Source organism: Bison bison, unplaced genomic scaffold, assembly GCF_000754665.1.
Source record: "Bison bison bison isolate TAMUID 2011002044 unplaced genomic scaffold, Bison_UMD1.0 scf7180017864372, whole genome shotgun sequence".
In the NCBI taxonomy this organism is placed as follows: domain Eukaryota; kingdom Metazoa; phylum Chordata; class Mammalia; order Artiodactyla; family Bovidae; genus Bison; species Bison bison.
Genome location: NW_011494944.1, coordinates 2978253 through 2992532, shown reverse-complemented (window position 1 = coordinate 2992532; position 14280 = coordinate 2978253). Strand labels below are relative to the sequence as shown.

Sequence of the window (14280 nt, the reverse complement as noted above, 5' to 3'; positions counted from 1 at the left end):
GCAGAGAAGGCAATGGCATCCCACTCCAGTACTCTTGCCTGGAAAAGCCCATGGATGGAGGAGCCTGGTAGGCTGCAGTCCATGGGGTCGCTAAGAGTCGGGCACAACTGAGCAACTTCACTTTCACTTTTCACTTTCATGCATTGGAGAAGGAAATGGCAACCCACTCCAGTATTCTTGCCTGGAGAATCCCAGGGACAGAGGAGCCTAGTGGGCTGCCCTCTATGGGGTCGCACAGAGTTGGACACAACTGAGGCGACTTAGCAGCAGCAGCAGCCAGGTGTTTCTTGAATTCCTACTTTTGCATTCCAGTGCCCTATAATGAAAAGGGCATCTTTTGGGGGTTTTAGTTCTAAAAGGTCTTGTAGGTCTTCATAGAACCATTCAACTTCAGCTTCTTCAGCATTACTGGTTGGGGCATAGACTTGGATGTATTACTCAGCCATTAAAAAGAATACATTTGAATAAGTTCTAATGAGGTGGATGAAACTGGAGCCTATTATACAGAGTGAAGTAAGCCAAAAAGAAAAACACCAATACAGTGTACTAACCCATATGTATGGAATTTAGAAAAATTGTAACAGTAACCCAGTATGCAAGTCAGCAAAAGAGACACAGACCTATAGAATAGTCTTATGGACTCTGTGGGAGAGGGAGATGGTGGGATGATTTGGGAGAATGACATTGATACATGTATAGTATCCTATGTGAAATGAAATGCCAGTCCAGGTTCAATGCATGATACAGGATGTCCGGGTCTGGTGCACTGGGATGACCCAGAGGTATGGTATGGGAAGGGAGGTGGGAGGGGGGTTCAGAATGGGGAACACATCGTGTACACCCTTGGCAGATTCATGTTGATGTATGGCAAAACCAATACAATAATGTAAAGTAACTAATCTCCAATTAAAATAAATAAATTTATATTAAAAAAAGAAAATGTAGAAAAAATAAATAAATCAGTACTTGTAGCCTTAAATTAGGATTATTTATGGGTAATATTAAGTACTCACTTAAAAAGCTCATTTCTGTCGATGGCTCTGTTGGTTTGGGGGTCGATTGCATAGACAGTCAAGTCACACTTGGTATAGTCTTCTAGAGAAAAGGCATCGCCATGCCGGCGAGCACCAATGGACTCCACCACAACCTTGGCACCAGGAATTTGCTCCTGAACATAGCGATCCAAAATCCTATAAATCAAACAAAGCACAAACATGACATTCTGACAGATTCACTGGGGGAAAAAATCACCCTCATCTTGAAATGATATTTAGTAAATGAAAAATGATGACAGCCTGGTTTTTGCTAATGCTTAGTGAATACTATGGAGAAGGCGATGGCAACCCACTCCAGTACTCTTGCCTGGAGAATCCCATGGATGGAGGAGCCTGGTAGGCTGCAGTCCATGGGGGTATGAAGAGTTGGACACAACTGAGTGACTTCACCTTCACTTTTCACTTTTATGCATTGGAGAGGGAAATGGCAACCCACTCCAGTGTTCTTGCCTGGAGAATCCCAGGGATGGGGGAGCCTGGTGGGCTGCCGTCTATGGGGTCGCACAGAGTTGGACACAACTGAAGCGACATAGCAGCAGCAGCAGTAGCAGTTAATACTAACTCTTGAAAAAAATTCTCCATGTATTTAGAACATTTAACTCCCAATGATGCTAGAAGCTGAATAAGGTAGAAAGAGGTCATCAACCATGTCCTCTTTAAGTCTAGACTTAAAATTTATGATACCAATTGAGCTCTTACATGGCTCATGAGCAATGCCAACTATGTTGTACAAATAAAGCTGTCTGTGCTTTATAGGAGCCATGGGGTCTTAGAACTCTTGAGTTCATATGCTTGGTGTTATAAATTACACCTTTCACCAGATTTTGCGATAAATGCCATAATAGCTATATACCAAGGTGCAAGAGTCGGATACTTCTTTCCCTCAGAGTATAAAGACACTTAGAAAACTATAGCAGTGGAAGAATGTAGATATTTTGCTTTCCCTGATTTATCAGATTATAATAAAATCCTCAGAGGCTATTTAGGTGAATACAAATAACTAAAGTGAAAGTGAAACTGTTAGTTATCAAGTCCTGTCCCATTCTTTGTGACTCCATGGACTGTAGCCCACCAGACTCCTCTGTCCATGGAATTCTCCAGGCAAGAATACTGGAGTAGGTTGCCATTTCCTTCTCCAGGGCATCTTCCCCACCCAGGGATCGAACCTGGGTCTCCTGCATTGCAAGCAGACTATCAACTGAGCCACCAAATAACTAAAAGATATATCATTTAGTACAGAATTAGTAATATTCAATAGAAAGGAAAGAACAGTAATCCATAGGTAATTTTCTGTAAAGCACATTTTTTTTCTAATTGGATAATGATTTTAATTGAAAGTATAACTTATAGCCAAATAAAGACAATTTCCTTAATGTTCTTTTTCTTATTAAAAACTTAATATTATTAATCCTTGAAGATTAACTCTAGAATGCAGATTATTAAATATAGACATTTATATGTAAATTAATTAATTTTAATAACTAAACATGACAAATAGAGTCCAAGCTGTGAAGCATTTGGGGGGGGAATGAGGAATAATATATTCTAAAGAATTTTGATGCACCAGGAAATAACTTTTACTTCAGATGCCAAAATTGACCTGTTTTCTCCTCTATTAAAAAAATATATTGCCTTCAGAGTCTGGTATGTGCTTGGTTTGCCCTGTTAAAAGAGAAGCAGGATATGAAACTCTGGAGGAAATGGCTGTATCACTGAGCACAAGTCTGTGGTGTACACACCAGAGGACATCATCAATGTAAATGAAGTGTCTTGTTTACTTTTAAACTGGTGTAGAAGAGCATAGTTGAAGTTTCTCTTACTGAAGTACTCTTCATTCTTTTCTTTTTCTCTCATCATCAAGATTTTTTTCCTTAAACATTTAGAGATGTTTTGGGATAAAGCTAAATAAGTTCAGATCTGAAGTCTTTTTTTTAACCTTTTTCTGATAAATACATTAAAACTAAATTTAAGTATTTTAGAATACAAACATCTTTTGTAAAAATCAATCTTTCTATGTATCATCTGTGTCCATATACCTAAGCATTTCTACAATATCTGCCTATGCTATATATATATATATATATTACATTACTTTACACATATACATATATATATATAAATATATATGTGTGATATTCATAATAATGAATTTTTAGACCTTCATCTTCATATGTACATAGATAAAGGGTTGCTTCCAATTTTTTTAACCTCATTTTTTTAAATGTAACTCTCTAAGTACTTACTTTGAATTGGCAAATATAAATTAAAGCTAATGTTTACATTGCCCTTATTATTTTATTAATTTATTAAGCCAGTTCACACATACATTTTGAAATAAAATGTCATGTGGATTTACAGTTCATAATTCCATCAAGAAATTCTACCAGTATAAGTATTTGCATGCCCTAGGTCACTGTCAATTTATGATATTATGACTTTGAAGGCTTTAATTATTAAACTTTTGCTTAAAGTGAAAGTGGAGTGAAAGTGAAAGTCATTCAGTTGTGTCCAACTCTTTGCCACCCCATGGACTATACAGTCCATGGAATTCTCCAGGCCAGAATACTGTAGTTGGTAGCCTTTCGGTTCTCCAGGGGATCTTCCCAAACTAGGGATCAAACCCAGGTCTCCCGCATTGCAGGTAGATTCTTTACCAGCTGAGCCACAAGGGAAGTCCAAGAATACTGGGTAGCCTATCCCTTCTCCAGGGGATCTTCCCAACCAAGGAATTGAACTGGGGTCCCTTACACTGTCGGAGAAGGCAATGGCACCCCCCTCTGGTACTGTTGCCTGGAAAATCCCATGGACGGAGGAGCCTGGTAGGCTGCAGTCCATGAGGTCGCTAGGTGTCAGATACGACTGAACGACTTCACTTTTCACTTTTCACTTTCATGCATTGGAGAAGGAAATGGCAACCCACTCCAGTGTTCTTACCTGGAGAATCCCAGGGATGGGGGAGCCTGGTGGGCTGCTGTCTATGGGGTTGAACAGAGTCAGACACAACTGAAGCAACTTAGCAGCAGCCCCTTCATTGTAGGCAGATTCTTTACTAACTGAGCTATCAGGGAAGTCTAACTTTAATAAAATAAGTTCTATAATATATATATGTGTGTGTGTGTGTGTGCGCATATGTACATACAGGGAGAGAGAGAAAAGGATACTCTTGATCAATTGATACTCTTTATCAATCTGTAACATCTGTGTCATACACAAACACTTTATCAAGGGAGATGCCTGTGATGATGCTTATATAATGTTAATTGTGCCCTGAATCTAAATTCTTGGAAGCAGTACATCAATTGAAAATATAAGTAGTATAATCAAACATTTGGCAGTATGGTATTTAATTATGGCAACATTTTTCAAAACAACAAACTGTCTGATCTGTGAAGAATTAAATACAGTGTGAATGAATTGGTATAATAATTATAATACTTTAAAAAATTAAATTTACATTTAGGGTTTATTGTTTTACTTCAGTTTAAAAGATCAGTAGCATACTCATAATATTTAGTAATAGGTTATTACATGATCTTTAGACAAAGTTTCAAAGTTTCTATAAAGAAATATGTTAATACAGTATTATATGTTCACATATGTTTATATCTAAATATATGTATCAGTTAATTCAGTTCAGTTCAGTTTCTCAGTCGTGTCCGACTCTTTGCGACCCCATGAATCACAGCACGCCAGGCCTCCCTGTCCATCACCAACTCCCGGAGTTCACTCAGACTCAGGTTCATCGAGTCAGTGATGCCATCCAGCCATCTCATCCTCTGTCGTCCCCTTCTCCTCCTGCCCCCAATCCCTCCCAGCATCAGAGTCTTTTCCAATGAGTCAACTCTTTGCATAAGGTGGCCAAAGTACTGGAGTTTCAGCTTCAGCATCAGTCCTTCCAATGAACACCCAGGACTGGTCTCCTTTAGGATGGACTGGTTGGATCTCCTTGCAGTCCAAGGGACTAATATTTTACTGTGCTACCACATGATAGCTAATTATTTAAAATTTAAACTAGTTTCTAATTTAAATTAAACATTGCAATCTATATAGCCTTCTTATAATAAATGTTGAAAGAAAAACTTTTTTATGTGAAACCTTCTTTTAAATCACAGACTAAGAGAATATTGAAAAACTGGCTCAGTTAACTGATTTATTATCAAAGGTAGTTATTTTTGGTTCAGTTCAGTTCAGTCGCTCAGTCGTGTCCAACTCTTTGCAATCCCATGAATCACAGCACGCCAGGCCTCCCTGTCCATCACCAACTCCGATTCCCCTAAATTTTCATTTACAGCCTCACTTATCCAATATCTTATATGTGCATTTCACCAGAAATTGGGTTATAAAAAAATACGTATAGCAGCTTTACTAAAATCGTTTTATAACTAAAACAAATAATTACTTATAGCTAACTTTTGTTTTTTTACACTAAACTGTTACACCAGTCATCTTTTCAGTTACCTATTTGTGTGAATGACCCACAGTAAAATTACCATTTGATGGGTTTTTCTGGCCTTGTGTTAGAGCAGCTCACTCCTCCTCCACCCACCCACCCCCCAAAATAGATTGGGTTTCTAAATAGGTCTGCCTTCTAAGAAGCATTGTGCAGAGGGAGTGGTTAGGAACCCAACCTGCTGTTAGCTCATAGATGTAGATTCTAATTAAATTTCCACCACTGGCATCTGTATGTTTGTGAAAATTTCTGAGCCTCTCAAAGTTATAGGAAACTCTTCTCTGCAAAGGGGAAAATAATGATTTCTACCTCAAAGGCCTCTATGAGACATTATTTAGATAACACCCAATTAAGTGCACAAAGCCCAACAAATAAAAAACATGCCACAAATGTGAGCTATTTGTTGTGGTGGTTGTAAAAACTCCTCAGATTTCATGATTTCAAACCCTACTTAGCCTTTTGTTGAATAAATATGTTTTATATTTAACTAGCAACATAGGGAGCTCCACTCCAGGTACCTGTCAATATTTTTTCAAAAGCCTGGCTAAAAGAATCAATAGGCATTGCAGATGGCCAGAGGGATATGCAGCTTTCCTAATATTCTAAACTAATTTTCTCTCATAAAACAGACTTGTAGAGACTTTACCCAGACCATATCCTCAGCAATATTCCAGGTTCCGTAGAACATTTTGTTAATGACATTATGAGATATCTTCTCTAAGATGTTCCACAGGATAAAATCCTTCCTCCAATCCTGCATTTCACTCTGAAATAGTTCTGCATTTCCAATGGAAGTGATTTGTTGTTTGTTTTTTCTTAATGTTTTAACTGATTTACATTTTTTTCCAATTTTTTGTGTGCTTCTTTCACTTTGGCCTTAAAATGATGAACACCAAGTTTGTTTCCTATTTTGTAGTGTCTCTGCAGGATGTTTTGGCCTCTTTATTACCAGTCTTATTTTCATTCTTTCCACAATGTCTTTCTATTCCGTTTGCCATGTTCAGTTTCTGACTTACTTAATGGTTTTTACCTTGTTTCACTGTATGAATCATTATAAACTGTCTAAATTCTCCTTGTATAAAGTTAAACATTAAAAAAAAAAGTAACCTCTATTACAACTTAGATATAAGTGAAATTATTAATAAAATAGTTTGTGTTGCTGCTGATACAAATGGAATTTTCTTATCTAAACACGTGATTGAATTTATTCCACGAGCTAGTAAAACAGCAGCACAGAAAGGTAAATTGTATAAAAGTTAGAAAAAGTTAAGAGAAGAACTACAAAGATGATTAAGAGAATAAAGGCACCGATCATTGCTGATCAGGTATCTGAATTGAGTGGCTGCACAAGAACACAATATATTTATCTTGTACCATGGCCTGGAAATAATTATAAAAGATAATAAGCTGTTCTATTTGTCAAAACTTCTGGACCATAAAACAAAAGAATATGAGAGAAATAAGTATTTTGAAAGGAAAAAAAATGCCCACTATGTATCTTGGAAATCTTTATAAAGCAGCTGTGATTCATGTTTTTAATGGAATCATAATATCATGATATTATTTTCATCTTGCAACTGCTTTTGAGTTATTTTCTACTTGGTGCCAGAAAAAACTCTGAAAAATAAACTGAATGATATGATATTTGGGAAAAGTAAACAGAGATTATAATACTTTACTTTTTTTCCCTCTATTGTTTGCTTTAAAATATTTATTCAAATTCTTCTAAAATATATAGCACAAATAATAAGTTAAATAAAAACATTACAGTCAATATTATGGTACCTTCATTAAAATTGTCTTTTATGAATTAAATTTATTTTTATTTCCCACAATGTAGCTCTGCCTATGCTTTAAGCTTGCCCTTTTCTTAGGTAGAATATTTGCTCCAACACTGCTTTATTTTTTAATGTTTGTATTCCCCTTACAGGGTAAACAAAAAAATGTAAAACCATCTCTATCAGCCCTAAAAATAAAAAACAGGTTTTTTTTAAATGAATATTTCAATTCATTTTCAGTTAAGATTCTACTTATCTCTTTTTGCAAACAATAGCAGTTGCTCAAATATATCAAACATTATTTTAAAATAAAAATAAAATTAAAATGTCCTCAGTGGAATTCTAAAAAAGCATTGTTTATTTGTTTTTTTTTCTTTTTTTTGCTTTGTTTTCATTGTTTCTGGGGGAAAAAAAGCAAAACAATATATAGGAGCAAATATATTGAATCTGACAAAATATACAATCTAAATGTAGCATTCTTTTATATGTTTGTATGTTGCTAAGAAAAATGGAAGAGGGACACAATCATGTATTTACATTTTTCTATATCATATATATCAGATGACAAATATAAATTTATAACACTCATTTATTATCCTTCAATACTTTTTTCTTTCTCCCAAGAGAAACTGGTAGTTTTGACTATAAGCATTCAGAAATGTGTTAATCAATCAATGGTGAGAAAGGACATTAAAATATGAATAAACCTATTGAAAGCAAACACATCAACATATATGACTCCACTGAATCAAAATACAGTAGAATCTAAAGAAAAAGTAAAATCTAGTTGAAAAGACTCTTTGTGACTCCATCCACTATAGCCCACCAGGCTCCTCTGTTCATGTAATTCTCCAGGCAACAATACTAGAGTGGGTTGCCATTCCGTTTTCCAGGGAATCTTCCCCACCCAGAGACTGAACCCTGTCTCCCACAATGCAGGCAGATTCTTTACCATCTGAGCCACTAGAAAAGTCCGAAAAATAATTTGCTTTGGTTATTTCTTCAAAGTACATAAGTAACAACATCACATATTGTTTTGTACAAGTCAAACTGTATTCTGGGCTATCTTAATTTTGTAAAATACTAAAAGTTCTTGTAACATAATGAGTTGAAAAATGAGTATTTCCGCTAGGAAAGACAGGAAGTTACTTCTTTCTCTGTGAAAATAAAGCCCCAAACTAAGTATTTTAGAAAAATAGCAGGTGAATCCCTTTTGTATCATAACAATGAATCACCTAGACTGAATAAAACCAAATTACATTTATAATTTTTTAAAGGAATCATGAAATATACTTAGAATATTAAAAAAATGGATTTCATTTTATATTGAGTTTATGTTTTATTTTTATGACTGGCTTCAATTTATTTTACAGCTATTAGATGCCTATTACAGAAAACATTATTTTCAAAAGTTTTGCTATTGAAATATCTATGCTTGATAATCTGATAAAATTAGATCATTTATAGTCATTCTCTGTTGATAACCTCTTCAACTTCATCTTTGTGTTAAGAATACTTGAAGAAAATTGGCATGTGATTGGAGATATTTATAGCAATTCAATTTAGAACATAGTAGATAAGAAAAACTATACAACTATAAACTTTCAATACAATAAAATATTTCATACATCCCAGCCTATATTTTTTAACATATTTTCATTGGTTTGATTGGATAGCACCATACCTGATATTTACAATGCACTCAGTTCACATGAAATAAATGAGATAAATTAAAAAAAAATCTTAATGTAGAGCTAAAAATGTGACTGTGGGGAACAGATAATGGAGCTTTCATTTCAGTTCAGTTCAGTCACTCAGTCATGTCCGACTCTTTGCGACCCATGAAGAGAAACACCCTAGGCCTCCCTGTCCATCACCATCTCCCGGAGCTCACTCAAACTTGTGTCCATCGAGTCGGTGATGCCATCCAGCCATCTCATCCTCTGTCGTCCCTTTTTCCTCCTGCCCCCAATTCCCGCCAGCATCAGAATTGTTTCCAATGAGTCAACTCTTCGCATGAGGTGGCCAAACTACTGGAGTTTCCACTTTAGCATCATTCCTTCCAAAGAAATCCCAGAGCTGATCTCCTTTAGAATGGACTGGTTGGATCTCCTTGCAGTCCAAGGGACTCTCAAGAGTCTTCTCCAACACCACAGTTCAAAAGCATCAATTCTTTGGTGCTCAGCTTTCTTCGCAGTCCAACTTGCACATCCATTCCTGACCACTGGAAAAACCATAGCCTTGACTAGACGGACCTTTGTTGGCAAAGTAATGTCTCTGCTTTTGAATATGCTATCTAGGTTGGTCATAACTTTTCTTCCAAGGAGTATGCGTCTTTTAATTTCATGGCTCTAGTCCCATTACTAAGTTGGGAAATTAGTATCACGATGGTGAGAGAGGACTGACATCCAGGGCCTTTATTGATATGAATCAAGTATTGCCATATAAAGTCAATCCTTTCCAAGAACACAATACCATTACTTTTGAATGTATAATTTTTATCAATTTTTCAGTGTTCAAGTATGACAAATATTATTTGGCTTTGTTTGCTCAGACCCAACACCTAGGAGTCATTATTGTTTCTTACTTTTTCTCATATGTCCAATTTATAACAAATTCTGTAGGTTGTATCTTCAAAAATTATATCCTTAACTCCTCCCTGTCTCCATACCTACCATCAATTTCAAGCCACATTGATCCCTCTCCTGGACGATTCCTCTAGACTCTTAACTAGTCTCCTGATTTCCCACTCAACAACCTTTTAAAACTTAAAGCTACAATGTTATTTCTCTGTGCATAACATTTAAAGCAAAATGCCCAAAAGAAATACAATACAAGTTACACATATAAATTCAAATTTTCTGTAGCCACATTAAAAAATTAAAGATAAAAATGGTGAGGTGAATTTAATATATTTATTTAGCTGTATATATCCAAAATGATCATTTCATATATAATCCATACAAAAACATTAAGGAGATATTTGACTTCTTTTGATATAAGTCTTTGAAATCTGGTGTGTATTTTATACTTGCAGCACCTCTCATTGGACTTGTCACTTTTCATGTCCTTGATAACCACATGTAACTAGTATCTACTATGCATGTGTGCATGCTAAGTTTGCTTCAGTTATGTCTGACTCCTTGTGACATAGCCCATCGGGCTCCTCTGTCCATAGCATTCTCCAGGCAAGAATACTGGAATGGGTTGTCATATCCTCCTCCAGGGGATCTTCCAGACCCAGGGATCAAACTCAAATCTCACCTCTCCTGAACTGGCAGGCAGGTTCCTTACCACTAGCTCCATCTGGGAAGCCCAGGACTTTCTATTTTACACAAAGTAAAATGTTAAAATCATCCAGGTGGCCTATGAGATCCTGTATAACTCATTTCCTACATTGACATCTATACCTTGATATGACAAATATATTCTTAACTCTGGATTTCCATATATGTAGTGTCCTCTCTCTGGGATAACTTTCTCTACTCCTGACTCCCCACATCACCACAGACAAATGGCTTTCTCCCTCAATTCTCTTAGGTTTTTGCTATATTTCTGCTTATTAGAAAGGTTTTCCTCAATCATTCTATATGAAATAATACATCTGTTTCATAATATATATTGTTAGTTTTACTTATTTTTATTATAGTTATTACTGCTTGACATCAAATTGTGTATTATTTATTATTCTTATCCTATTTGCTGTTTTTCCCCAACAGAATGTAATTTTCATGGGAACAAGGACTTTGCTTAAGTTCACTGTTAAATCTTCTGGAGAAGGGAATGGCAAACCACTTCAGTATTCTTGCCTTGAGAACCCCATGAACAATATGAAAAGGCAAAATGATAGGATACTAAAAGAGAAACTCTCCAGGTCAGTGGGTGCCCAATATGCTCTGGGTGAACTCCAGGAGTTGGTGATGGACAGGGAGGCCTGGCGTGCTGCGGTTCATGGGGTCGCAAAGAGTCGGACACGACTGAGCGACTGATCTGATCTGATCGGACTGTTAAATCTTCAGTGCTTACAACTAAGAACTACTCTTTATTTAATGACTAAATTGCCAGCTTCAGGATATGGATGCATACTCAGTCACTAACTCATGTCGGACACTTTTGCAATGACATGGACTGTAACCCTCCAGGCTCCTCTGTCCATGGAATTTCCCAGGCAAGAATACTGAAGTGGGTTGCCATTTTCTTCTCCACAGGATCTTCCCAACTCAGGGACTGAACCAGCATCTCCTACATTGGCAGGCAGATTCTCTACCACTGGGCCACCAGGGAAGTCCCAAGATATGGATATAGGAATCAAAAAGTTTAATTTCCTGGTCCAAGAATTCCTAACCATTAGAGGACCAGGGCTTAAGCCTAGATCCTGTGAATTGAAAAGGAAAAGCCTTCCTAGGAAAAACTGCTTATTTATCAATTGGGAATTTCACCCAAGATTTTCTTTAAAGTGTTTTCTTATAGGAGTTAGAATAGAAAAAAACAAGCATTGTAACTTTTTCTCTTTACAAAATATAATGCTTCAAATTAGGATTCACTAATTTAGAGCCCATTAACTAAACCAGCCTTACCTGCTCTTGAAAATAAAGTGTTATTTACAAAAGGATTTTGCTATGATGAATACTAATTATTTTTAACATTTAAATATTTTAATAACAAAATTAATTTAATGAAACAGCAAAATTTAAATATCATTAAAAGTACAAATATTATTTTTAATTTATTATTAGTAAACTTTTAATATATCCCTTTATAGAAAATTCCCTGAGCTTCCCAACTCTAGAGCAAAATGTAGATAAAAATGATCAACAATAATGTGTTTATTGATTTTCCTTTCAACTCCACCTTTCCCCTCAACTCTAAGTCTTATGCAGATATAAGACTATATAAGTGCTGGCTTTTATTTTTTATTGTTTCCTAGATTTTCTTCTGAAATGATTTTATAATTCTTATCCCAGAAATACACATTTTGGCTAGATTTCTAAAGTATGTTTTGTAAGCTCTATTCCAGGAGCTATAGATTAATTACACAGACTCATTTCAGATGTTTTGTAAATTTTTCATGAACTATTAGGCTCCTCCACACCAAAGCAATAACTACATCAATAAAGTCTTAATTTCACTGAATTTTCATATTGTATTTAGAAAATAAGAAGCATTTGACCAACTCTGAGACCTAAGTTACCAATTCTGTTTTATATTATAACACAATATTTCTAAATTATTTTATCTATATTTTTGAAAATGCCATTTCCACGTATTCTTACCATTTAAATTTTAGAATCCCAAGCATCTTTTATTTATACGAGCTTCATGGTGAAGTAAAAAGAGCAAGGAGGAAGACACAAAATGCAAACAATTTTTAGCTTCTTTAGACACTATTGCCAATCATTTGTATGTTATAATAAGATCTCCTTAACCTTACCCTCACAGCTATTTCTCCTATGCCTTAATCTCAAGAATTTGTAACAGAAAAACAATGCTCACAAAGAGATAAATGCTAAGATCAATCTAAGATGCTTCAAAACACAAACATGCGAGGCCACTCATAAGGGGCACAGATTTCCATTATGGGAGAATTTGCTGAGTGTATTAATATAATTAAAAAGATATGTGTTTCATTGCAAAAGATCATTTGGTTACTTATATAAGCATTAAAAAACAAAGTAATAAAAGAAAAAAAAATTAGTAGAGCTATTTAAGCCAGTTACAAGAAAGTGGGAAGTAATTATTATCATTCCTACAGCAACTAAGATTTACTCTTTGAACATTCTATTTTCCAGGCATCATACTCTTAGTTATCAAAGGACATTGATATCTTATGAAAAATCTTCCCAATCGTGAAATGAATTTATTAGATCATTACATTTTTCTTTGATCTACTCTTCCAATTTGTGCTGATTTTGTGTGTATCAGGAACACTTTGGAGTATGATCTGGCCACTTCCCTAGTGGCTCAGCAGTAAAGAATCCACCTGCAATGCATGAGAAGTGAGTTTGATTCCTGGGTCAGTAAGATCCCTTGGAGGAGGAAATGGCAACCCTCCTATATTCTTGCCTGAAAAATCCCATGGAGAGGAGGAGCCTGACGGGCTAAAGCCTTGGGTCTCAAGAGTCAGACACAGCTCAGAGACTGAAAGCACATACAAAGGAGAAAAATAAAAGTGATGATCATATGGAGTTTGTTTTCCTATCTTAAGGTAGGGATGTCTCAGGAAATACAGAAGATGGCTTTGAAGGTGATCTGACTTATCTAGGAATACCTACAGGAAACATATATATTGGTTAGTCTGATCATTGGAATAATAAATTCCTATTTTTAAGTACCAAGTTGGCACTCTGCTGTCTACTTCGTCTATGTGTATGCTTTCATTATGCCCTCCATTATCTCACCCCCTGCCCTGGGACATGGAGCATTTGGGGCTTCATGGTGCTGAATCAGATCTAACAGTCTATCGCTACTTCCATCTTCTGTCTACTAAAGTTGATTTCGAGAGGAATCATAATGACTATAAACTATATGATTCCAAGGGCATGATCTTCTGGAAAAGATATAACTATGGAGACAGTAAAATGAGCACTGATTTCTGGGGGTTAGTGGGAAAGGTTTGAATAGCTGGAGCATGGAGGGTTTTTTAGAGTAGTGAATCTATTCTGTATGATATTACAATGATAGATACAGTAGTCCAAACCACAGGATATACAACCAAGAGTGAACACTATGTAGACTATGGATTTGAGATGATTATGATGTGTTAACATAAGTTTATTTATTGTAACAAATGCACTATGGTGTAAGATATGGATAGTGAGGGGAGCTATGTATGAGGCAGGTGGAAGAAGAAGTATATGGGCATTCTCTTTATCTTCTACTCTATTTTACAATGACATAAAACATCCCTGGAAAAAGTCTCTTTTTAAAAAGGGATCCAAGATTTTTGTCCTTAAAAATCTCTAAATTAACACAGATTGTAGAAAACAAACAAGAAAAG

General features: G+C 35.7%; 1 protein-coding gene across 3 annotated transcripts in view; it reads right to left on the bottom strand.

Annotated features, from left to right (window-relative positions):
- The window catches only part of PCDH15 (protocadherin-related 15), a 1053047-nt gene that overhangs the window by 48421 nt on the left and 990346 nt on the right, over window positions 1-14280 (bottom strand). For all 3 annotated transcript variants that reach the window (XM_010856569.1, XM_010856570.1, XM_010856571.1), the window contains exon 29: window positions 1014-1190. In XM_010856569.1, coding sequence (XP_010854871.1) covers window positions 1014-1190 — 177 coding nt within the window. The remainder of the gene's footprint in view (window positions 1-1013; window positions 1191-14280) is intronic.